At 36.5% G+C, this 26,748-nt stretch overlaps 1 protein-coding gene across 6 annotated transcripts in view; it reads left to right on the top strand.

Annotated features, from left to right (window-relative positions):
- The window catches only part of KLHL5 (kelch like family member 5), a 94,648-nt gene extending 71,235 nt beyond the window's left edge, over nt 1–23,413 (top strand). For 4 of the 6 annotated variants that reach the window (XM_042984711.1, XM_042984714.1, XM_042984713.1 and 1 more), the window contains 4 exons: nt 3,468–3,630; nt 12,869–13,081; nt 17,117–17,288; nt 21,383–22,688. In XM_042984711.1, coding sequence (XP_042840645.1) covers nt 3,468–3,630; nt 12,869–13,081; nt 17,117–17,288; nt 21,383–21,439 — 605 coding nt within the window. In that variant the 3' untranslated portion in view covers nt 21,440–22,688. Of the gene's footprint in view, nt 1–3,467; nt 3,631–12,868; nt 13,082–17,116; nt 17,289–21,382 lie in introns of all 6 variants that reach the window. The other 2 variants (XM_042984710.1, XM_015545115.2) reach the window with 1 other exon arrangement.
- Nucleotides 23,414–26,748: the final 3,335 nt, after the last annotated feature.

Raw genomic sequence — 26,748 nt, 5'->3', positions numbered from 1 at the left:
GTTTATTCATTTCTTAGATTTGCCTTTCTGAGTCTCACTTATTTCACTTAGCATAATACCCTCTAGGTCCATGCATGTCTCATATGGGATGACCTCATCATTTTTATGGCTGTGTGTGTGTGTGTGTGTACCATTCATCTATTCATCTATTGATGGACACTGTTCTTTATGGGAGGCACTACAGCGTCACATTGAAAATAGGCATGCATTCAGCGGTAAGACAAATTTGTGGCTATATTTCAATGTATCACAGTTTGGAAAAGGTTTAAATTAATTGCAATAAAGAATTTGATAGGTCATCATAAAAGATGAATTAAAAGATGGATGAGTAGCAATGAAGGCATCATTCAGTTTAGATGGCATAGCTTTGTACTACATTCAATTTATTAATGCTGAGCACCAGAGCAGAGGCTGCCAAAAAAAGTCAGTATCAGTAATGTAAATTATCTAGGCATGAAGATTGGTGTGATAGTTGGACAACAAAAAAAATCAAAGAAATAAGTGCTTCTACTTTTTGTGATTAGGTTTCAATTAAAGTTGATCTTAAGTTTCAAGTTTGATAAGACAGTAAAACCAGAGGATTAAGGGCACGGTATTGAGAGGGGAGCTAAAAATTAACTATATGAAATTTAATTAAGGAAACCATAAAATATTAATCTTTAGTCCATAAAATCAACTTATTACATAGGCACAGAATGGGAATGTATCTTAAAAGCAGCATGAATGAGACTTATAACCTTGAGTTGACCATAAAATCCAGGGTCAATAGTGTGTGATTCAAATGCATACTTTCCCCCACCATGGAGAAAAGAAATTTAATTTTAACTTAAGGTAGATTCTTAGAGTACACAGAATGAGAATGCCCATGATCCAGCTGTGTTTTGTGCAGATCAGATTGTGCATAGAATACTATCGTTCATTCTAGGTACCATATAAGATTTTATTGAAGCAAGTTCAGAGAAGAATAATCCTATAGTTCATATGTCTTAAGTTTTTTTTTTTTAGATCTTTCATTCAAAACAGCCTTGTTCTTACTAATTTATCCTATAATAAATCAATTTGACCTTATAAAAGAAATTCTTACATAGGAAACACTCCTTTTATCTCTTTTATATGTGAGAATTACCTAAAGACTTCATTTGGAAGAAGTGGTTCTGCTACTAGAATTTATTTTCAAAGATACTGTTAAAGGAGTTGAATTAGACCCATTATCGTTTCTTCCAGCCCTTTAGTTAACTTTGCACACATACATATACACATATAATTGGATATATTTTATATATATTTGGAGCTGTGTGTGTGTGTGTGTATGTGTAGTTTGTACATACTGCTCCCTTTACCTCACCATCTCTTCTCTCGGTTGTCTCTCTGTCTGGTTTCCTAACTTCATTTGTGTTTTTGTTCAGATGTAATTTTATCTAAGAGGTCTTCCCTGACCCTCTCTACCCTTTTACTCAGTTCCATTTTTCTTATTAGCACTTACCAATACCTGAGATATATTTTGCCTGTTTCCTCATTAAAATATTAGGTCCATGATGGCAGGGCCCTTATCTGTTCTTTTATTAAGTGCTTGGCACTTAATAAACACTAAATAGATATTTGTTGAATAAGGGAACAAATGAATCTGGCTTGGTTCCCTGATGATGAATCACACCAATGATTGTGGTATCACCTCTAACTACAGTAAAATGTCATGAATTTGAATTAATAGGGGGAAAGGAATAAAAATGATTTTTCAAACATATCTTAAATCTGAATTATTGAAAAATCTTTTATTTTTTAAAATTTTTTGTAAGGAGGATTTATTGGGTGCCTGGGTAGCTCAGTTGGTTAAGTGTTGGACTTCAGCTCAGGTCATGATCTTATGGTCTGTGAGTTCAAGCCCCACGTCAGGCTCTGTGCCAACAGCTCAGAGCCTGGAGCCTGTTTTGGATTCTGTGTCTCCCTCTCTCTCTGCCCCACTCACACTCTGTCTCTGTCTCTCAAAAATGAATAAATGTGTTAAAAAATTTTTTAAATGAGGATTTATTTTTTAAGGTTATTTAAGTTTATTTATTTATTTTGAGAGACAGCACAAGCAGGTGAGGGGCAGAGAGAAGGAGAGACAGAATCCCAAGTAGGCTCCATGCCATCAGCACAGAGCCAGATGCAAGGCTTGAACTCACAAACAGTGAGATCATGAACCAAGCTGAGATCAAGAGTTAGATGCTTAACTGACTGAGCCACCCAGGTGTCCCTATTTTTTTTAATTTTTAAAAAGTGTTTATTTTTGAGAGAAAGAGAGAACAGAGGAGGGGCAGAGAGAGAGATAGAGGATCTAAAGCGGGCTCTGTGTTGAAGTCTGATGCTGGCCTTGAACTCATGAGTTGCAAAATCATGACCTGAGCCAAAGTCAGTTGCTTAACCAACTTAGCCACCCAGACACCCCAAAAAATCTTTTAAATATGGCAATGTATGCATCTTATATAGTTTTAAATAAGTTTCCACTGTTGGACCTCAAGATACTGCCTCTAAAACTTATAAGACCAGGAGCACCTGGGTGGCTCAGTTGGTTGAGTGTCCAACTCTCGATTTTGGCTGAGGTCACACAGTTCGTGGGTTTGAGCCCAGAGTTGGGCTCCACGCTAACAGCACAGAGCCTGCTTGGGATTCTCAGTCTGTCTCTCTGTCTCTACCCCTGCCCCGCTCATGCTTGTTCGCTCTCTCGCTCTATTTCTCTCTCTCTCTCTCTCTCTCTCAAAAATAAACATTAAAAAAAAAAATCTTACAACACCAGGGCTATAGTGCTATTTTTCCCCCTCACCTACCCCCCTACCACCAAGAAGAGCTGTGTGGCAACCAGATACCTTTATTATAAATGTTTCCTTAGTTAAATTTGTATGTTTAAGGTTCGTTGTACCACCCAAAGGAGTCTACCAATTCAATAAAATCCCTTTCAAAATTCCAATGACATTTTTCAAAGAAATAGAACAAATAATTCTAAAATTTGGATGGAACCACACAAAAATACAGAATAGCCAAAACAAACTTGAGGGAGGACAAAGCAGAGGCATCACGCCCCCTGATTTCAAACTATACTACAAAGTTATAGCAATGAAGACATAATGGTATTTGGCTTAAAAATAGACACATAGATCAGTGGACCAGAAATAAACCCATGCATGTGTGCTCAACTAATTTACAACAAAGGAGCCAAGAATATACAATGGGGAAAGGACAGTCTTCAATAAATGGTGCTGGGAAAACTGTATAGTCACATACAAAAGAATGCAAGTGGGCCATTATCCTACAGCAAACATGAAAATAAACTCAAAATGGACTAAAGACTTGAGCATAAGACCTGGAGCCATAAAACTCATAGAAGAAATCATAGGCAGTAAACTGTGTATTTATATTTCAGTTAAAATGTGATCTTTAAGGCTTAGTGGTAAATCTTAAGTCATTGCTTCTTTCCTGTCCCCTTGTAGGTGTGGCTGTATTGGAAGGTCCCATGTATGCAGTAGGAGGACATGATGGCTGGAGCTATCTGAATACAGTGGAAAGATGGGACCCTCAGGCTCGCCAGTGGAATTTTGTTGCCACTATGTCCACCCCCAGAAGCACAGTAGGTGTGGCTGTACTAAGTGGAAAGTAAGGAAATATTTAAAATTCCATTTAAAACACAATAAACCAAATTTATTGAGCTACATCATTTTTATGTATAAAAATACATTTTATGTATAAAAAACATTTTTATGAATAAAAATATTCGTAAATAAATCACAAAAGAGAAATACTTTCTTTGAGTGATGCAAACTGTTAAATTTTTTTTTATTACGTTTCTTTATTTTTGAGAGGCAGAGAGAAACAGAACGTGAGTGGGAGAGGGGCAGAGAGAAAGGGAGACACAGAATCCAAAGTGGGCTCTAGGCTCTGAGCTGTCAGCCCAGAGCCTGATGGGGGGTTGGAACCCACGAACCATGAGATCATGACCTGAGCCGAAGTCAGACACTCAACCGACTGACCCACCCAGGCGCCCCCCTGCTTTTTTTTAATGTTTATTTATTTTGAGAGAGCAAAAGGAGAGAGCAGGAGCAGGGGAGGGCAGAGAGAGAGGGAGACACAGAATCTGAAGCAGACTCCAGGCTCTGAGCTGTCAGCACAGAGCCTGACGCGGGGCTCAAACTCATGAACCTCGAGATCATGACCTTAGCCAAAATTGGGTGCTTAACCGACTGAGCCACCCAGACGCCCCTAGTGATGCAAACTTTTCAAATAGTCTCAGGGTTCCTGGGTGGCTCAATCGGTTAAGCGTCTGACTTCAGCTCAGGTCATGATTTCACAGTTTGTGGGTTTGAGCCCGCGTCAGGCTCTGTGCTGACAGCTCAGAGCCTGGAGCCTGCTTTGGTTTCTGTGTCTCCCTCTCTCTCTGCTCCTCTCCCACTCATGCCTTCTCTCTCTCTCTCTCTCTCTCTCAAAAATAAATAAACAAAAATTTTTTTAAATAGTTTCTTTTTATCGTAGTTCTAAATATAAATAACTTAGCAGTGTTAGGCTTTCATTTTAATGTACAGATATTGTAAATTTCAAATTATTTTACATGAAGAAACTTTATATAGAGTAAAAATATAGTAAAAACCTGGTAGTTTGTATAGCTTTAAAAGTATATAGTGTTTTAAATTAATTTTATTTGTGAGACAGCACAAGTGGGGAGGGGCAGAGAAAGAGGGAGACAGAGGATCTGAAGCAGGCTCTGCAATGAAAGCAGTGAGCCTGATGTGGGCCTTGAACTCATGAACTGTGAGACGCTCAACTGACTGAGCCACCCAAGTGCCCCAAAAGTATATAGTGTTTTAAGCACAGTATAGGCCCTCTCAGTGTTTTTCTAAATAATTCCTTCCATCTCTTCTACTGACTTTATTTTTACTTCTTTCTTATCATGTTAAAACTGCTGAAAACTGAAATGGATTTAGAAAGGTGTAGTCTTGGCTGTAGTCTGCTCTCACTAGAGTAAACAGATTTGGACAGCCGTCACCAATAGCTCTTGGTAACTCAGAGACTAAATACATATCAAAGACCTTTCTTCCATAAAATGAAGCTCTCTATGGTTATTAAATAAAAGTTGTTTGTTGCATACCTTTACTCATTTAAAATGCTTTATCATCACTTCCATAAAGGGGAAGGAATCAAAGTTAAAATATAGAAACCAAGAATTATTTGTAGAATTGTGTTACTGATCGATTGGCAAAACAAAAATGAGAAAATAATAGTAAAATGTTTATAATTTATGACCTAAGTGTCGTAGACTCTAAAGTTCTTTCTTGTCTAGCAAGAAAGCGGGACACGGGATTGAAATGCAACAGGTGGCTAGTGTCCGAGAAAAGACCAGAGCCCTGAATAAGGGTCCTTGCCCCATGTTTATTAAGATCAGAAGGCTTACAAACGTGATGGGCATCCACAAAGAGACAATGCATCGGTGAACATTAACTCATGAGCATGAGGGAAAGGGGGTTTTGAAGATATAGGGTGTTTGTGGTTTGGGTCAATAGAAGAATCCTGGCACTGGGCAGATGGGCAGATGGTTGTTAATGGCAGACAGGAGGTGCCAGTTATCTGTTGATCTTAGCTCGCCTAGGAGATAAGGCAGATAAGTCAAATAACCTCAGGGTTAATGAGGCACCTTTTCTTTTGCTAATCAGCTCTGCTCTGGGCAGCTTCACCTGCAGTGCAGAGGTCCATAGCTCTATTTACCTGTTTACCTAACTTGGTCCTTCCCTCCTGTAAAAGCAGCTTTCTGCCATAGTACTAAATTGAGGAGGGGGGGGGGGAGGTTCACCTGAATGCCTAATCTTGCTTACCTCATATACCCATGTATTGGGGGCCTTTGCCTCCCTCTCTATTCTGGGACCTTTGCCTCTTCCTCTCTATTCTGGGGGCCTAGGCCCCTCCCTACTTTATTCTGGGAGTCTTACCTTGTTTACCCAAGCTTGGGTGAGAGCACCCTATGGTTTTGTAATTCTTTATGTCTTGTTAACCCATTGGTGCAAGCCCAGGGAATTCCTAAACTTACTCCCCACACCTAAGGTCTTATTTCCTCAGGACATGTTAGTTATGTCCTACTTTTTAAAATGTATGTGATCTCCACACCCCTCTCTTCATTTGTTTTAACTAAAGAAAGAACTTCAGAATTTATCCTTTCTGATTCTTTGGTAGCAGAGTTAGCCACCAAAGAATCTAGTGAATGAGAAAAAAGAGAAAACTAACAGTATCTTTTCAGGTTTGACCCTTCAGTTAAAACTTTTGGGAGGGGTGCTTGGGTGTCTCAGTCAGTTAAGTGTCTGACTCCGGCTCAGGTCATGATCTCACGGCTGATGGGTTCGATGTGCTGACAGCTCAGAGCCTGGAGCCTGCTTCAGATTCTTTATCTCCCTCTCTCTCTCTGCCCCTTCCCCACTCACACTCTGTCTCTCTGTCTCTTAAAAAATAAAGAAACATTAAAAAAATTTTTTTTAAACTTCTGGGATTATTTCATTGAACTAATTCTTGTTCACTGACATTTTTCTTAGCCCTTATTTCTGGCTAGAAATATTTCTTTCTGACAGTACAAAAGAAAAACACTTTACCTAAAATCTTAAAAAAAAAATTAAATTAAATTAAATTAAAAAAATAAAATCTTATTCCTAGACCTACAGCAGCTTTGACTCCTAGACAGAGATATCTTACTTGCCTCTGTCCACCCCTCTCCACCTCTCTCTCCTCTACCCATGCATATTACACCCCAGCAAAACTAACTTATTTGTGAAAAATGTATTTTGTTTCACACTCAACATTGTCTTTTGACCCATCCCATCTGTCTTAGAGTGTTATTTCCCTGGTTTCATACCTGGCAAATTCAGCATCCTTGAAACGTTCTCAACTGTCATCTCTGGAAAACTGTCCCCACTTTCCACTTCCATCTCCTCAGTGCCCCTCACCATATTAATTGTCCATTCTAGCCTCTGCATTTTTACTGTGCATAATATGTGTATGATTGTATCATAGCAGGTACCAATCTATTGTTGTTGTTATTTACTCATCAATCTCCTATAGTATATCATAGTCTTGAGTGACCTGGTCTAACTTTTTGTTCCTGACACCTAGCATGGTACCTGGAACATAACCTGAAGTGTGTGACCTTATTGAAGAATGTCCTGGTACCACTTAGATGACATGGCACTTTAATCACAGCTAATCTATCAACTAACATTTTTCTAAGCATGCTTTAAAACAAAGTAGCAATATTTTATTTTATTTTTTTAATATATGAAATTTATTGTCAAATTGGTTTCCATACAACACCCAGTGCTCATCCCAAAAGATGCCCTCTTCAATGCCCATCACCTACCCTTCCCTCCCTCCCACCCCTCCATCAACCCTCAGTTCTCAGGTTTTAAGAGTCTCTTATGCTTTGGCTCTCTCCCACTCTAACCTCATTTTTTTTTCCTTCCCCTCCCTCATGGGTTTCTGTTAAGTTTCTCAGGATCCACATAAGAGTGAAAACATATGATATCTGTCTTTCTCTGTATGGCTTATTTCACTTAGCATCACACTCTCCAGTTCCATCCACGTTGCTAAAGTAGCAATATTTTAAAAGATTTTGTTGGTTTCCATTTTTTAAGTTTCTTTGTTTATTTTGAGAGAGAAGGTCGGGGGAGGCAGAGAGAGAGGGAGAGAGATAATCCCAAGCAGGCTCTGCACTGACAGCAGGGGCTTAAACCCACAAACTGTGAGTTCATGATTTGATCTGAAATCAAGGCGGAGGCTTAACTGACTGAGCCTCCCAGGTGCCCCTGTTCTCCATTTTTAGGTACATATCCAGAATCTGGAAAAAATAGAAATCGTGTTTTTTTTAAAAAAGATTGAAAAAAATTATGCATCTTTTCTTGCTACTCCTTGTGATTTAGAACAAATCATTTCCCTGTGCCTCGGTTTTTTTATCTACATAATGAAAAGCCTAAATTAATTACTATTTTTGTTATTTTAAACTTAATTTTACAATGCTTCCTGATGCAAAATATAATTGTTTCTTAAATGTATATATATGTGCATTATATGCACATGATGTGTATGTATATATGTGTGTGTGTGTGTGTGTATATATATATATATATATATATATATAATTGTTTCTTTAGAAAAGAACTGTTTGAATGTTTTTTTGTGAGTTGTATCCTGTCAATATATCTTGAAAATGTCAAAAGTTAAAATTTCACTTTCTACCATGTTTGAGAGAAAAAAAGCTTTATTTAGAATTCCAATTGCTCAGGCTACTTTTAAGCCACTGACTGACAAATATTTTTTGGTAGTAGAATCTCTCTTTCAAATGAAACCTTATAAAAATCTCAATAGTTAAGGTAAATTGAAGTTTAAGCCTATAACATATATTTATTATAAAAATCAATGTAGAAGAACAACTCTGTTTTTAAAAACACCCAGATTATTTCTATGTTTGGTTTTTGTTGTTCAGTATAAAGAAAATCCTCATTCACAGATCAGTAGCTGAAAATGATAACAGTTATTTTAACTAATAGAGCAATTTAATTGGAATCTCAGGAAACTTTTCAGTTAAACTGTATTGTAGATTAAAAGTAGTAGAATTTTTTTTCTGTTAAATCTCAGTATCCACCAGCCCATTGCATTCTTGATCCTAATTTTAAAAGTCAGAAAAGACTAAGTCTTATTTTAAAGCATATAGTACAATACAATTGGGCACAATTCCATAATTTGACATAATGTTTATTTTCTTACTGTAATAGATACTGTCATGGGAAAGAAAGATGAGTTGTGAATCTTTCATGGCCTTTAATTGAGCCAAGTGACATTTTTGAAAATTATTAAAACTTAAATTTCAAATGCACTGTTTTTGGGACCTCCTCAAGTCCTCCACAGAATTCTGTTCTTAGAAAACAGTTTGAAAGCCATTGCTTGAGATCATGTTTCTTCAGAAAGTATTATTGGTACATTTTAGCCCTTAACATTAACTGAGTGTAAACATTGTTTGGACACTTAAGATCTAAAAATGCCATTTTCCTCAGTTCGTTAAGTGTCCAACTCTTGATTTCAGCTCAGGTCAATATCTTGGTGGCTTGTGACATGGAGCTCCACATCAGTTTCTGCACAGACAGCCCAGAGCCTGCTTGGGATTCTCTCTTTCCCTGTCTCTCTGCCCCTCCCCTGCTTGCACTCACTCATGCAATCTCTCTCTCTCTCTCTCAAAATAAATGTTTAAAATTATTTTTTAAATAAAAATGCCATTTTCTAAAAGAATACAAATAGAGATAGAATTTATTTTTCCCCTTAAACACTTAAACCATTGTAAGGCACTATTCAAAGTATATTAAATTTGATCACCAATAATCCTTTGAGACAGGGTTTAGAGATGTTTTGGATGATGAAATTCAGGCAGGTGGAGGTTAAATAACTTGTCCACAGTCAGAGCTAGTAAGTGTTAGAACCAAGCTTCAAATCCAGAGTCTGGCTCCAGAGTTCATCTCTTAATCCCTATACTACACCACTTTTCATAGTCAAGACCCATGAGTTCACTGTGAAGAGGGGGTGGTGCCTTGAATCCCGTTGTTGTGTTTCTGTGTGTGTGTGCATGGCTTTTTAAAATTTTTTAACATTTATTATTGAGAGACAGAGAGAGACAGAGCATGAGCATGGGAGGGGCAGAGAGAGGGGCAGACACCAAATCAGAAGCAGGCTCCAGGCTCTAAGCTGTCAGCACAGAGCCTGATGTGGGACTCAAAGTCACAAACCGTGAGATCATTACCTGAGCCGAAGTTGGACACTTAAAGGACTGAGCCACCCAGGTGCCCCTGTACATGGTTTTTTTAATTATGAATATTTTCTAATTGTTGGTGTCCTCTAATATTCTGTGATCCCATATTCAGACAAATATTCTACAAGTATTAGTTAAAAATAAGAATAGTTTAACATTAAGAATGATAACACAAGAAAGTAGTTTTTAAGAGATAATAAATTTTTTAACAAAGTTTCAAATAAATTTCACTTTCCATACTATTTTTTTTTATTTTTTTTTTTTAACATTTATTTATTTTTGAGACAGAGAGAGACAGAGCATGAACAGGGGAGGGGCAGAGAGAGAGGGAGACACAGAATCTGAAACAGGCTCCAGGCTCTGAGCAGTCAGTACAGAGCCCGACGCGGGGCAAGAACTCACAGACTGCGAGATCATGACCTGAGCCGAAGTCGGACGCTTAACCGACCGAGCTACCCAGGCGCCCCTTTCCATACTATTAATATAAAGTTTAGATAGAATAAGATATCGCTACAGCCACATGTTGCTATTTAAGATATGATCATCTTCTCAGTTAAGAACCAGTTTGAATCAATGATCATTGGGGAAATACAAATAAAAACTACAATGAGGTATCATCTCAAGCCTGTCAGAATGGCTAAAATTAATAACACAGGAAACAACAGGTGTTGGCAAAGATGCAGAGAAAAGAGAACCCTCTTTCACTGTTGGTGGGAATGCAAACTGGTGCAGCCAATCTGGAAAACAGTATGGAGGTTCCTCAGAAAGTTAAAAACAGAACTACCCTATGATCCAGCAATTATACTACTAGATATTTACCCAAAGGATACAGGAATACTGATTCTAAGGGGTACCTGCACCCCAATGTTTCTAGCAGCATTATCAACAGTAGCCAAATTATGGAAAGAGCCCAGATGTCCATCAACTGCTGAATGGGTAAAGAAGATGTGCGCACGCGTGCACACACACACACACACACACACACACGAATATTACTCAGCCTTCAAAAAGAACAAAATCTTGTCATTTGCAATGACATGCATGGAGCTGGAGAGTATTATGCTAAGCGAAATAAATCAGAGAAAGACAAATCAGTCAGATTTCACTGGTGTGGAATTTAAGAAACAAAATAGATGAACATAGTGGGGAGAAAAAGAGGCAAACCATGAAACAGATTCTTAACTGTAGAGAACAAACTGAGGATTGCTGAGCAGGAGGGTAGAGGGGTTAAATGGCTGATGGGTACTAAGGAGGGCATTTGCTGTGACGAGCACTGGATGTTGTATGTAAGTGATGAAAACACTAAATTCTATACCTGAAACTAATATTACACTATACGTTAACTGACTAGAATTTAACAAAAAATTTGAAGATAAAAAAAAAAAAGAACCAGTTTAAGTGGCATAGTATACTTTACATTATGAATTAAAATTTAACAAATGTCTTGGGGTGCCTGTGTGGCTCAGTCAGTTAAGCATTGACTCTTGGTTTTGGCTCAGGTCATGATCTCATGGTTCATGAGTTCAAACCCCACATTGGGGTCTGGGTTGACAGTGTGGAGCCTGCTTGATATTCTCTCCTTCTGCCCCTCCCACACATGCTCTCTCTCTCAAAATAAATAAATAAACATTAAAAAAAAGTCTTTAAATATGCACACACACACACATATATACACTTCAGTAGAATAACTTAGAGTTTTAATTGGCAGACATTTGGTATAGTTCAAATATTATTTCTTGAGGTAAGAAAAATAGTTAAATATTAACTGAGGCATCTGTAAATTCAAAATGTGAGGACTTTTATATAAGCAATGAACTGATTTTTTTTACTCTTTTGAAAAAAAGATTAGGAAAATATCTATAAAGAGCTTCCCAAGTGAATAGTAAGTACAAGAATATTGTGTGCTTAATAAAAATATTCAAATGCTCAAATATTTAAAATATTTTATATATATTTTAAGTTCAGAGTAAAAGACTTTTAAATTAATGAAATATATTGAATGATAATTAAAATTTATCTACTAGGCAACACTTAGGACATTAACATACCATATTCATTTTCAGTAACTTACAGTATTCTCTGCAGTAATTTGAATTAATGAAGGATACTGTTCACATGTAATAAATATTAATTTATATACCACTGTTTCAAGCAATCCTTTTATCCTCCTATTTCACTATTACAAGAGCATCCCAGGCAACTGCTCACCATACAACTGCTCGTTATTATAACTGCCCTGGTTCTGCTTCTGACCCTGTATTAGCCTCTTAATCTTCATGAGCCTGTTTCTTCACCCATGAAACAGGAATATAAATGGTTTTTCATAGCATCATTGATATGATTAAATTAATACAGGTAAAATGTCTAGCCTGTGGTAAGTGCAGAGAAGGTTCGTTTCTTTCCTTTTAATCCAGTCCTATTTTAGCTATTTAAGAAATAAGTCATGGTGTATTTATACACCACATTTCATTTATTCTAAGACACATCTTGTACCTCTAAATTGTAATGCATTGTAAAATCCGTGGTGACCTGCCAAACAGATGGCAGCTGTGAAATAGTGGTCATTGCTTTCATGTCACTTTCTCTTTTTTTAATGTTTATTCATTTTGAGAGAGAGAAAGAGAGTGCACATGCAAGCAGAGGAGGGGCAAAGAGAGGGAGAATCCCAAGCAGGCTCCATGCTATCAGTTCAGAGACTGACATGGGGCTCGAACCCATGAATCTTGAGATCACAACCTGAGCCAGAACCAAGAATCAGATGCTTAACCAACTGAGCCACCCAGGCACCCCTCTTCTATTTTATGCAGGATGATATCTATATATATAGATCTGTATCTATCTATCTACATATCTATATACATGATGTATGTATGTATATAGTGTGTGTGTGTGTGTGTATATATACACACACACATGTTACACACATGTCATATAATGGTAGCATATCTTCTTTCTTGATGGCACATAAATTGACAGTTTGTCTTATAATCTGTAGCATCTTAAATTCAATGAAATACCATAAGAATAACCTCTGTGTCTTAATCATAATGATGGCACTGTTTTTTACAGACTTTATGCAGTTGGTGGTCGTGATGGAAGTTCTTGCCTCAAATCAGTAGAATGTTTTGATCCTCATACTAATAAATGGACACTCTGTGCGCAAATGTCCAAAAGGAGAGGGGGAGTCGGAGTAACTACCTGGAATGGATTGCTGTATGCTATTGGAGGACACGATGCTCCTGCATCCAACTTGACATCCAGACTCTCAGACTGTGTGGAAAGGTAATTTCCTGTGAAGGAAAAGTTTGTCTGACACTTGCAGACAAATTAATGACTCTTTAGTGAACATCTACCATATGCGAAGCAGTTCCTTCAGAGCTTTGTAAATGTTGAGTTGCCCGTCTCTCAGTCTGTCTCCTAATGCCTACTCAGATTCTTCTCTCATCGTATTACTGCCTACTGAAAATGTACTTTAGATGGGAATGCAAACTGGTGCAGCCTCTCTGGAAAACGGTGTGGAGGTTCCTCAAAAAATTAAAAGTAGATCTACCCTATGACCCAGCAATAGCACTGCTAGGAATTTACCCAAGGGATACAGGAGTGCTGATGCATAGGGGCACTTGTACCCCAATGTTTATAGCAGCACTTTCAACAATAGCCAAATTATGGAAAGAGCCTAAATGTCCATCAACTGACGAATGGATAAAGAAATTGTGGTTTATATATACAATGAAATACTACTTGGCAATGAGAAAGAATGAAATATGGCCTTTTGTAGCAATGTGGATGGAACTGGAGAGTGTTATGCTAAGTGAAATAAGTCATACAGAGAAAGACAGATACCATATGTTTTCACTCTTATGTGGATCCTGAGAAACTTAACAGGAGACCATGGGGGAGGGGAAGGGGGAAAAAAAATTAGAGAGGGAGGGAGGCAAACCATAAGAGACTCTTAAAAACTGAGAATAAACTGAGGGTTGATGGGGGGGTGGGAGGGAAGGGAGGGTGGGTGATGGGCATTGAGGAGGGCACCTGTTGGGATCAGCACTGGGCGTTGTATGGAAACCAATTTGACAATAAATTTCATATTAAAAAAAAAAGAAAACGTACCTTAGAATTGATTATACAATTTATTAATTGAGTCAAATGACAAACATTTGTTATGTACGTATTTTGTACTGGACACTGTACCTGACAAGAAAAGGAAAGGAGGTTGATGAATTTCAGAGAGAAGGAATAGGGGCTGGAGGCTAAATAAGAAGTAAAAAGGAGAGGAACGTTACTAACACATTTTCATATAAAATGAAATAACATGAAATAATAAAAGACTAAAAGGCTAAACAAGTCATCCAAACTGGCCTTATGAAACTCAAGTATGGGCCAGGTAAAGAGCCTAACATCAATGGACGATTTGGACAATAGTTCAGGCTCCCATCTGTTACTATTAGTCTAATTTAAGGAATGGAGAGAATTGAATGGATTTAGGAGGTGGAATCAATGGGAACATTACAAACACTCCTAAGCAGAAAGGAACATGATTCATTCAGAAAGCTGAAAGGCAGACACTATGACTGGAGAACAAAGAATGAGGGAGACAGTGTCAGGAAAGGAGGCGGACTAGGGTGGAGGTAGGAGCAAATCACGTTGAGTCTTTAAGGCCTTATCAGAGAGTCTAGATTTTAATGAGCAACTGGAAGTTAGTGTGTGTGTGTGTGTGTGTGTGTGTGTGTGTGTGTGTGTGTGTGTGATTTATACATGATTGGAAGAAGGATAAAAAGTGAAATGCAGGTTTGATGGCAATGAGTGCTTTCTGTGAAATAATACGGAAGGTTGTTTTGTTGTCTTTTGAGAAAGCAGGAGAGTTACACCTGCATTTCCCCTGTATTAGGGAAAGTAATCCAGACTATGCTTGTTGCATGTTACATTTCAGGAAAGGAATATGGAAGCCTCTGTATACTTTATACATTACAAGCTCACTGCAGTACCGCACCTGATGAAAAATTGTTCATTGATGCAAGAGGTATTACAAGCAGTATAGGTCATTGTAGCATGATGTATCTGCTCTTAGACAACTTTGGGCTGTTCTAGGTAATGTAGTTCATGAAAGGAACAAGACGTTTCAAAAATGGACAGCTATAATGATTGAGTGTGTAAGTCATCTTACACAGAGCTTCATGTATTGATTTCCTCAGATTTTCAGTGGACAATCAAAACCTATAAAGCAGTTTCAGTATTTACTTTAGCTCTTTTGGATAGTTTAAGTGTCATGGATTTACTAAATGAAGCTACAATACTGTAAGTTAAAAGTTTTCAGGGAAATATTGATTTTTCTAAAAATATGTCCAAATGTACTTTAGATAGCAGTAATAAGACAAGGGGTAGGCTTAAAGAACTAAACTATTTTTATTTTTTTAATGAAAAAACTTTTAATGTTACACATGGAAAGAAAAAGTAAATTGAATTAAAAACATGTTCTGAAATAGACATCTGGGTCCTCAGAATAAAAAGTGAAATATTTAGAAGATCAAATACTAACTAAATTGTTGAGTCACTACCACTTGACTCTAATTAAAGTTGGAATGAAAAAAGGCTAGCTATTGCTTTTTTATATATTTTTGTATTCTTTGAATTTTTGTTACAAGATTGTATTCCTTGCTAATAGGAAACAAGTGTAATAAATGAACCCATCTTTAAGGTGACATTTATCAAATGCTTACTATGCATTCTCTCATTAAATTTTCAATGCTATGTGGTGAGCAATATTTACCAGTAAAGAAACTATGATTTAAAGATTTTAAGTAACTTTACAATACCACAGAGCTAATAATTGGAAGGATAAGGACTTAAGATTGTTCAGCCCAAATCCAAAGCCCGTTCTCTAACCACTTTGCTATACTGCCTCTCCCAGGTGTTTCTGGATATGTAGGTATTCTTTTATGGAAGTGTAATTGTCATATTAGTCTCAGGTGTATAACAATGATTTGACATTTGTATATATTGAGAAATGATCACAATAAGCCTAGTTAACATCCATCACCATATATAGTTACAAATTTTTTTCTTGTGATGAGAACTTTTTACCCTTAACAACTTTCAAATAGAAAGCACAGTATTATTAACTGTATCACCATGCTGTGCATTATATCCCCATGATTCATGTATTTTATAACTACAGAAATTTATACCTTTTGATCCCCCTCCCTCATTTCACCCATTCCTTCCTCCCCACCCCCCCATCTCGTGCCCTACTTCTGGCACCCTATGAGTGCCAGGTTTTTTGTTTTGTTTTGTTTTAGGGTCCACATGTTAAGTGAGATAATCGGTATTTGTTTTCTCTGACTTATTTCACTTCGTATAATGCCCTCAAGGTTCATCCATGTGTTTGAAATAGCAAGATTTCATTCTTTTTTAGGGCCAAATAATATTACACTGTGTGTGTGTGTGTGTGTGTGTGTGTGTGTGTGTGTGTATGTGTGTGTGTGTGTTCTAGATGTATTACATCTTTATCCATTCATCCATTGATGAACAACTTAGGTTGTTTCCATGTCTTGGCTACTGTAAATAATGCTGCAGTGAACATGAGGGTGCATATATCTTTTCAAATTAGTGCTTTCCTTTTCTTTGGATAAAAACCTAGAAGTAGAATTACTGGATCATACGGTATTTCTATTTTAATTTTTTGAGGACTCTCCATGTTGTTTTCTATAGCAATTGCACTAACTTACATTCCCACCAACAGTACACAAGTGTTATTACCTTTCCTCCACATCCTCGCATACACTGTTATTATCTTTTTTGCTAACAGCCATTGTAGTTCTGATTTACATTTTCCTGATGATTAGTGATGTTAAGCACCTTTTCATGTACCTATTGGCGATGTAGATGTCTTCTTTGGAAAAATGCCTATTCAGACCCTCTGCTCATTTTTAATTGGTTTATTTGGGTTTTTTGGTTATTGAGTTGTATGATTCTTTATATCTTCTAGATAGTAACTTCTTATCAGATACATAATTTGGAAACATTTTTTTCCCATTCTATAGGTTGCCTTTTCATTTTGTTGATGGTTTCCTTTGCTATGCAGAAGCTTCTTAGTTTGATATGGTCATTTGTGTTTATTTTTACTTTTGTTGCCTTTGCTTTTTGGTGTCAAATCCAGAAAATCATTGCCAAGACCAGTGTCAAGGATCTTCCCCCCATGTTTTCTTCTAGGAGTTTTATGGTATCAGGTCTTATATGCAAGTCTTTCATCCATAAACAATTTTTACATAAAAATGTGGTGAGGACAATGTCAGCTCCAGTTCTAAAATTTTCTTTCAGATACGATCCCAAAACAGATATGTGGACTGCAGTGGCATCTATGAGCATCAGCAGAGATGCAGTAGGGGTCTGTTTACTTGGTGATAAATTATATGCTGTTGGAGGGTATGATGGACAGACTTATCTTAATACAGTGGAGGCTTATGATCCCCAGACAAATGAGTGGACCCAGGTATGGCATTTCATTTTTCATTATTACACTTCTCTGTTTTTATTAAAACAATTTGTTTGGTAAAACTGATTCTTTCAATTTTATCCAATATCAAAATATATAGCATAAGCATGATAAGGTCATCTCTGAATTAAATATATGAAAACAAGAAGGACTGTTTAATTTTATAAATAATTAAAATCCAAAATTATCTTTGAAGTATAAGTTAATACTCAAGGAAATTATTAATAGTTTTGATCTGCCACCATTCGCTTGCTGGGAATTGATGAGATATTCTAGTATTGGTAAAGCAGATAGGACTACAGGAGAGCTATGGGAAAAAGAGAGGGAGATTGTGGAAAATAAGAAAAAAGATAGAAATCAGAAAAATTTGAACCAATTATCCATACATGAGCAATAATTTTTAAATACTCAAGCTATTGATATCTGGAAGCAGATAAAATGTCTGGTCATCACCTAATAAAGATAGCAATCTTAAATTATATTAACAAGTCTTGACCTGGCAAGCTTATTAGCAGAATTCCAACCGTGTCTATTTCTGGAGGGCTTCATACTTCTAAGAATGATCTTCTGAGATCCTTGTTTCCATCATTACCAAGAACAGAATTAGAAATTTTGTGACCCAATTTAGTATCTGGTACTGAAAGATGCTCAAATGTTTAATTGAGCCAAGGTTTTCCTACATACAAGGAGCAGTAGTAAGTACTGTCAAGAAAACAAAATTTAAAAGCATCCCCACTGTCATACAACTTAGTAACTTAAATAAATATGATCTGCATGTGCAAGGGGAGAACCCACAATGTAGAACAGTTGGTAGGGAAGTGTCCCATGGTATAGGCATTGTGTGGTATATGAAGTCAAAGAAAAAATAAAATGGTTGTTGAGAGGGCTTTAGTGAGGAGAAGCTGGATTTAAGCTAAGCCTTAAATGAATTGATCCAATTCAAAAAGGTAGAAAGAAATGGGAAGCTGTGTGAAAAAACAAAAGAAATGTCACTGAAGCAGAACTATGCAAGATAATTGAGGAAGGGTGGCCGGTTATATGGATCCATGCTTAGCAAGAGTAGGAGTTCCTATTAGAGAGCAAGGTTGGGGTCAGGTTGGAGGTCTGTGAAGGCCATGGGTAAAGAGTTCGGTAGTGGGAAGCCAGTGGAGACTTTTAACCAGGAGATTGATACAGTAATAGGAAGTTCATGTGGCAGTTGGGGACAGGAGCAGGGGAAGCGAAGGCTGGATAAAAATGAAACATCTAGAAGATTGCTTCACTTGTAAGGCTTGAGCTGTCAACTCTATAGATGGATTCAAGAGATATTACCAAGTCCTATCTATTCTTTCTTTTTACACTTACTGGGTTGGATTGAAGGTGAAGAAAACAGCAAATGAATGACCAGACAATGTCTTAGATAAGATAATGGAATAGAGCAATTTTTTTAAATTAAATGTTTATTTATTTATTTTGAGACAGATTACACACAATGTAAAAAGTAAAGAGAAAAATAAACTCAGGAGCTAGAGGGGCATACAATTTTCAAATAGTGATGATGATAGAAAGTTAACATTTATTAAACATATTTTATGTACCAGGCTCTATTGGATGAGGAATCTGAGACACAGAGAGGTTAAATAGTTGACCCAAGTCACACAGCAAATAAATGGAGTTAGAATTTGAGCCGCAGGTCTTTTTCAAAATAGAGGTGAAAACAAGAATAGAGATTCCAGATGCTAGAAAGAGAGAGTAACATTGAAGGGCACTTTACTGAAAGAAGGGCAGGAAGCAGAATTGAGAAAAAAGAGTTTTTAAATGAAAAAGATAGAAAAAGGGACTGAGCGTGTGACCTTGATCTTGTTTCTTAAGTTTAAGTAGGATTATTTGGTAGAGGGAAGAAGAGATAATTTGAGGGCTTGAGTCAGAGCTACAGAAATTCATTAGAAATGAAATCAGTATCCCACCATGGCAATATGAATGATAACGAAGGAGCCCAAAATAAGATGTAAAAATCTCTTTTTCTAAGATATATTTGATTTATGCTGTTAAACTAGTTATAAGAAAATCTGTTGGCCAGTGTTTAAGACTTGTTATTGGGATACCTGGGTGGCTCAGTCAGTTGAGCATCCACCTTCAGCTTAGGTCATGATCTCACGGTTTGTGTATTCAAGCCCTGTGTCAGGCTCTGTGCTGACAGTTCAGGGCCTGGAGCCTGCTTCAGATTCTGTGTCTCCCTTTCTCTTTGCCCCTCCCCTGCTTGTGCGCTTCCTCTCTCTCTCTCTCTCTCTCTCTCTCTCAAAAATAAACATTACAAAATATTTTTAAAAGACTTGTTATTACAGGTAATTAATACTTTATGCTGAATTACTCTCTTATCAAAATTAGCAATCTGTGACTACATAGCTATTTTGTTTGCATGCCACCTCTATTACTATTTTAAAGCACCTAAATTTGAACTTATAGCCATAGAATCTGAAAAACAAATGTTTTCCATTTAGTGTTCCAACAAATGGACAAGAGGGCATTTGGTCAGGGAATGAAATGAGATTATAAAGTCTGAAGTCATCACCCACCCTACAACCCACCTTGACCCAAAGCAGGAGGTGACTGCACTGTATTGAAGAAATACTCTAAGCTGACCTTTCTCCCTGGTTGTTATGGCAACATCAACTCTTTACAGTGTAAAGACTTCAGGTCATGGGTGTTTTGAGAAAAGCTCCTAATTACAAACAGACACTTGTGATTGAAATGACCTAGAGGTTACTCCTAGAATACTGTGAATAGATTTGGCTTTAAAGCAGGTGATTTGATTGTTCAGGGAGATAGAACAGTGATCAAAACAACAGATTCGAATTGAGAACAACTGAGAATTCTCTTACAGTGTGTTCTTAAAATCCAGTCATTCAACTGGAAAGGTTGGGAAAGAGGCCAAACTGATTAGAAAGTCATTTTGATTTCGTGTATTTGACAAAAACATTTCATTAACGTACGCCTACATACATAAGTACAAAACACATTTTCTTAGTACTTTGTATTAGTCACTCCTTCCCTAAATACTGTTGTTTTAATTCTTAGGTCTTAATGTGCTCAAAGTAGCCCTTCTTTAAAGACTATCCTTGGGGTGCCTGGGTGGCTCAGTCAGTTAAGCGTCCAACTTCAGCTCGGGTCATGATCTCACAGTTCATGGGTTCCAGCCCCACGTCAGGCTCTGTGCTGGCAGCTCGGAGCCTGGAGCCTGCTTCGGATTCTGTGTGTGTCTCTCTCTCTGCCCCTCCCCTGCTTGTGCTCTGTCTGTCTCTCAAAAATAAATAAAATGTTTTAAAAAATTTAAAAACTATCCTTGTCTACACTTTTATTTTCACTATGAATTGCCCAGTGTCTAGGGTACTTAAAAAAATAATGATAAAAGAGTAAGTGAAAGATTTAAGAATTATTCCTTATCTATAAACTGAGATCATATCTCTTTCCCTAGCACCCTGCTAGGGTGTCTGTCTCATTGTCATAGAGTTTATTCACCAGATTTGTTTCAATTCCTCCGGAGCTGGAGGAGTACTATTTATTATTTATATACTCTGCTAAAAATTAGTCGAATGGGTTTAGACCTTTCCACCATGCACAGAGAAGGCAGTCAGTAAATGTGAAATTACTGGTTCCCCTGGAATAAGCAGACCCCAGGCACGCAGTGTGTTTGGTGTGCTCTGAGACAGCACATCTGTTAAAGGGCTTTTCGAGATAATACTTGATATTTTGTCCACATTGGCCACAGAGTTAAAGTTCAACATTTCCTCATTATCCATATCGTGCATCATTTTGGCCAAAACAAAGGGTCAGGTAGAAAAATCTTGAGCAGTTTTTTTTAGAATTACCTTTAAAGAGAAGCGAATACTGCATAATAATGTGATACACCCTAAACGACTTAATCTGTGAAACTCTGGCAGCAGGAGGGATTCCGGGGGAAGGAACCAGGCCCACAGCAAGGCTGGGGCGGCAGGGTGTGGCAGAGCTCCTTGACAAAAACAGACTATTTCAGTAGTTTTCAAACTGGGTATGGTTTTCTCAACTTTTGTACCTGCCAATGCAACAAATACATTTTTTTGTTTCTTTTTTAGGTTGCTCCACTGTGTCTAGGAAGAGCTGGGGCTTGCGTTGTAACTGTCAAATTATAATGTAGTGCTTTGTTTTCTAAGTGAAGAAGATATCCTCTTCCTTATGAATTTAGGAAAATTATCCTACCACCACTGGATACATTTTTTAGCAAATTCACAATGCCACATACCTGGGCACAAAGTGCCCAATCTCAACGTGAAGATGATAAAACAAGGGAGGAAGGAGTGGATGAACCAGGATTAAATCCTGCATTTCTTAGTAAGTCATTTCTTAGCAAATCATAACTACAGCTGGTGGGTGGTGAACATACGTTCCTGGTTTAACATATGCAGACAAATGCAGTCCTCCTAAATACAACACAACTGGGAATTTCATTTATTAATAACCACACTTTACTCCATTATCCAGATTTCCTTTATTATAGTGCACATATACCAGATAAAACTTTTAACATTTGCTTTGTAACTTTATTCTACATTAGTTGCACTAATTTGTATTTGTTTAACCACAACCACTATTTTAATGACATACTAAAGACGATGCTAATACTTAGTTTTTTTCAGAAATAGCTGTATTATATAAGCTTTGATTATGTATTTTATTTCTAAATCGGTTTAGTCTAATGAGTGAAGAAAAACGTTAGAGCATTAAAACAATAATGAGCGGATGAAAACAAAATGATCTTTGGGTTCTTTTAAAATATTCAACCTATTATATTTAGATTCACTAAGAACCACGTGTTATGATATTCTCAAATTGGAATAATTGACACATGGTGTTTTGTATTAAAGTTAAGATATGCAAATTTATGTAGAGAAAATAAATGTTATATTCACTACAATGTTCTTTCACCTGAGTAGTATTTAATTCTGTGGATTTGTTTTCTTTTATGTTATAAAAGATGTTTTGATTTTGTCTTTTGATATGGACAGGTACTGTTTGGATATTATGTTCTCAAGTCTGTAGTTACCATCCTTGCTTTTGTTGCTCACATTTTGCCACAGGTGGTAACCCTTTGTGCTTCTTTGTAATCAAACCGTTTGAGGGGAATGAGCTTATCGGATGTTGAAAAATAAGTTTAAACTCTTTATTACCCAAAGTTTTGTACATTTGTAAACTCCAATTACACATGTGAATGTTAATACTCTCAGTGAATTGTTTACTGTTTGCAAAAATGCACTGGGCAGTAACATTTTATGATAAACCCTTTAAGATATACAAGTCATTAACTTATGTCTTAATATAAAAATGAGTATCAACTAAATTCCCATCTTTTAAAATACAATGCTGTGATTAATGTGTTTTTACATTTTATATCAAGGTAGATTTATTTTAGTTGCCTTCTTTAAAAATTAAACCAAACTCTTTTTTTTTTCTCTTTTTTTGAGCTAGTTTTAAATGTTCTTGAAATGTTGAGAACCAAGAAACGGAATACTTCCATTCCCAAAGCAAATCTTGTGGTCGTTATTGGTGGGGCCACAAAGGAAATAATAATGATAGTGAAAAACACATTAATGTTTATGTAATCATTATATTATGGACATGAATTCATTATTTCCATGATAAGGAGGGATCAGCCTTAGAGTGTATTTATGTATTTAAGGGAAGAGAGAGGAAAAGGTATAAGAAACAAAACAAAAAGCCAAAAGCAGAAATGTGTTAGTTACATCATCACCTTCTTGGGGAAGCCTAGGCCTGTGATTTGAAAGGAAGTACTTCTACACGTGATTATCTCGTTGAACACTCACCATCCACTCTCTGATTTCCTGTGGCCCACAGTGGAGGCCAGACTCATGTTAAAGTAAAGGAATGGATTCTTCTCTCTGAGGGCTTTGCTTTCCTTTATGAGATTCATGCACAGTGCCTTTGAGTTTTCCATCCTGATAGAGGGCCTCTCTAATGCAGTTTTGTATAGTTGACTCTTGAACAACACGGGGGTCAGGGGTGCCAACTCCCCACACAGTAAAAGATCTGTGTATAGCTTTCGGCTCCCCCAGAACTTAACTACTGCTAGCCTACTGTTGACCAGAAGCCTTACCAGTAATGTAAACAGTTGATTTACAAATATTTTGTATTTTGTATGTGTTATATACTGTATTCTTACAATAAAGTGAGCTACAGAAAAGAAAATGTTATTTAAAAGATCATAAGGAAGAGAAAATCCATGCACAGGGCTGTACTGTATTTATCAAAAAAAAATCCTCATATAAGTGGACCCATACTGTTCAAACCTGTATTGCTCAAGGGTCAACTGTACTCAGTAGGACCTGCTTTCCTGAATACTAACAAAGAGAACCGATTTCTTTTCTAGGGACAGAACACTTGCCAAAATATTCATTCTTCTTCTCCCAGTCTGGGGTCTTACAAACCTAGAGGAAAATATGGCTCTTTTTGTATCCATACAACATTGCTGCCTTGACTTTTACTATTAGTTTGTTCATTAGAGATGTCTAGATGCTCTTTATTTTAACCTCAATTGGTGACACTTTATAAAAATAATATTTGTTAATAATTACTGAATGCTTATTATGAATTAAGAACCAAGTTTTTTGCATGCATTAATGTATTTGATCCTTACAACAACTTTATGAGGTAGGTTCTATTATTAGTCCCATTTTTACAGATGAGGAAACTGAGGCACAGAGGAGTTAACCCCAAGAGCATAAATAGCAAGATCATAAATAGCATTTATTTTATTTATTTTTAATTTTTTTAACATTTATTTATTTTTGAGAGACAGAGACATGGCATGAGTGGGGGAGGGGCAGAGAGAGCGAGGGAGACACAGAATCCAAAGAAGGCTCCAGGCTCCCAGCTGTCAGCACAGAGCAGGATGCAGGGCTCAAACTCACAAGCCGTGAGATCATGACCTGAGCTGAAGTCGGACGCTGAACCGACTGAGCCACCCAGGCGCCCCAGCGTTTATTTTAATAAAAAGAATGTGAAGAAAGTTTATGCTTCTTAGAAGTAAAATTTATATCAGTCATACCCCTCTCAGAAAATTTTGGTTCTTTAGTCTCATGGGAAAATTTTGTTTAAATCTCTTACAGAATTTTACATACAATTTGCTTTAGAAAAGTAAATACAAGAAAACGTGATATGCACTTAACGTTTATAAATATTAGATAAATTGCATGGTATTTTGGATGACTGAAACATAAACAAATTTATCAAAAAAGGCTCTATTGCCAATAAATTAGATAACCTAGATGAAATGGACAAATTCTTAGAAACACACAAATTAACAAAACTGACTCAAGAAAGAATAAAAAAATCTGAACAGACCTATAACAAGTAAAGAGATTGAGTCAATAATCAAAAACTTCCAGCAAAGAAAGTACAGCAGCAGGTGAGTTCACTGGTGAATTCTACAAAACATTTTTTTTCTACCAAATATGTAAGGAGAAGTTAATGCTAATTCTTCTTAACTCTTCCAAAAAAAATTAAATTAAATTAAGATAAAAGGGGAGGAACACTTCCTTAATTATTCAGTAAGACCAGCTTTATCTTGATACCAAAGACAGATCGTACACCATGACAGACTAGTAATTATTGAAGGAATACAGGGATGTTTCAACATATGAAAATCAATCAATGTAATATGTCACATTAATAGCATGAAGGAAGCAACAGCTAGAAGAAACTGGGACAATGACATGAAAATAATGGTCTTATTTAAAAAAAATAGAATGAAGGGGGAAACATGATCATCTCAATTGATAAGAAAGGCATTTGACAAAATCCAACACTCTTTCCCAGTAAAAAACACTCAGCAAACTAGGAAGAGAATGGAATTTCCTCAACCTCTTAAAAGGCATTCATAAAAAACAAATAGTTAACAACATACTAAATGGTGAAAGATTGAAAACTATCTCAAGATCAAGAAAATGCCCACTCTCATCACTGCTAGTCATCATTGCACCAGAAGTTCTAACAAAAGAAATAAAAGGAATCCCAATTAGGAAGAAGTAAGCTTATTTCTATTTGCAGCTTACATGATCCTATATATTAAAAATTCCAAAGAATCCACACACACACACAAAACTATTTAGAGTTAATAAACAAATTCAGTAATGTTGCAGGATACGAGATCAACACACAAATGTCATTTGATATCTATACATTGGCAAAAAAAAAATATCCAAAAAGGAAATTTTAAAAAATAATTCCATTTACAGTAGCATCACAAAGAATAAAATACTTGGTAATAAATTTAACCAAGGAAGTGCAAAGCTTGCACACTGAGAAGTACAAAACATTGCTGCAATAAAGATTTATTTAAGTGGAAAGACATCCCATGTTCATGGTTTGGAATACTTAATAAAGTTAAGATGGCAGTACTCTCCAAAGTAGAGTACAGATTCTATGCAATCCTTATCAAAAACCCAATGACGCTTTTTTGTAGAAATGGAAAAGCTAATCCTAAAATTCATATGGAATTGCAACCCAAAGGAGCCAAAACAATCTTTAAAAAGAATAAAGATAAAGGACTCACATATCCTGATTTCAAAATGTATTAAAAGCTACAGTGCTCAAAACAGTGTGTACCGCTAGCATGAAATAGAAAGTCCAGAAATAAACTATCATCAATACACTTATGGTCAACTGATTTTCAAGGAGAGTGCCAAGACTATTCAATGAAGAAGGAATAATCTCTTCAAATGGTGCTGGAACAACAATATTCATGTGCAAAAGAATGAAGCTGGACATAAGAGTTAAAACCATAAAACTGAGAAGAAAACGTAGGCATAAATCTTCATGACCTGGGATTTGGCAATAGTTTCATATATATGTCACCAAAAGCACAAGGTAACAAAAGATAAATTGGACTTCACTAAAATTAAAAAGTTTCTATGCATCACAGGACACTATTAAGAAAGTGAAAAGACAACCCACAGAAAGTGAGAAAATATTTGCAAATCGTGTCTATCAGGAAAATATAAAGAACCCCTACACTCAACAACAAAAGACAAACAACCCATTTAAAAATGGGCAAAGGATTTGAATAGACATTTCTCTGATGAAGGTATAAATTCATGGGCCAACAAGCCCAGGAATAGGTGTTCAACATCATTCATCATTAGAGAAGTGCAACCAAAACCATAATTAGATACCATTTCAAATCCACTAGGATGACTATAATTTTTAAAATAGAAAATAAGTGTTGGAGAGGATGTGGAGAAATGAGAACCTTTGTACATTGCTGGTGGGATGGTAAAATGGTACAGATATTATGGAAAACAGTTAGTGGTTCCTCAATAAATTAAACATAGAATTACCAGATGACCAATTCCACCCCTGGGTATATCCCCCCTCAAAAAAAAAAAAACCCTGAAAACAGGTGTTCAAACAAAAACTTGTACACAAA

Source organism: Panthera tigris, chromosome B1 (assembly GCF_018350195.1).
Source record: "Panthera tigris isolate Pti1 chromosome B1, P.tigris_Pti1_mat1.1, whole genome shotgun sequence".
Taxonomy (NCBI): Eukaryota; Metazoa; Chordata; class Mammalia; order Carnivora; family Felidae; genus Panthera; species Panthera tigris.
Note: the sequence above shows the minus strand (reverse complement) of the source record. Positions and strands in the feature narration are given on the sequence as shown.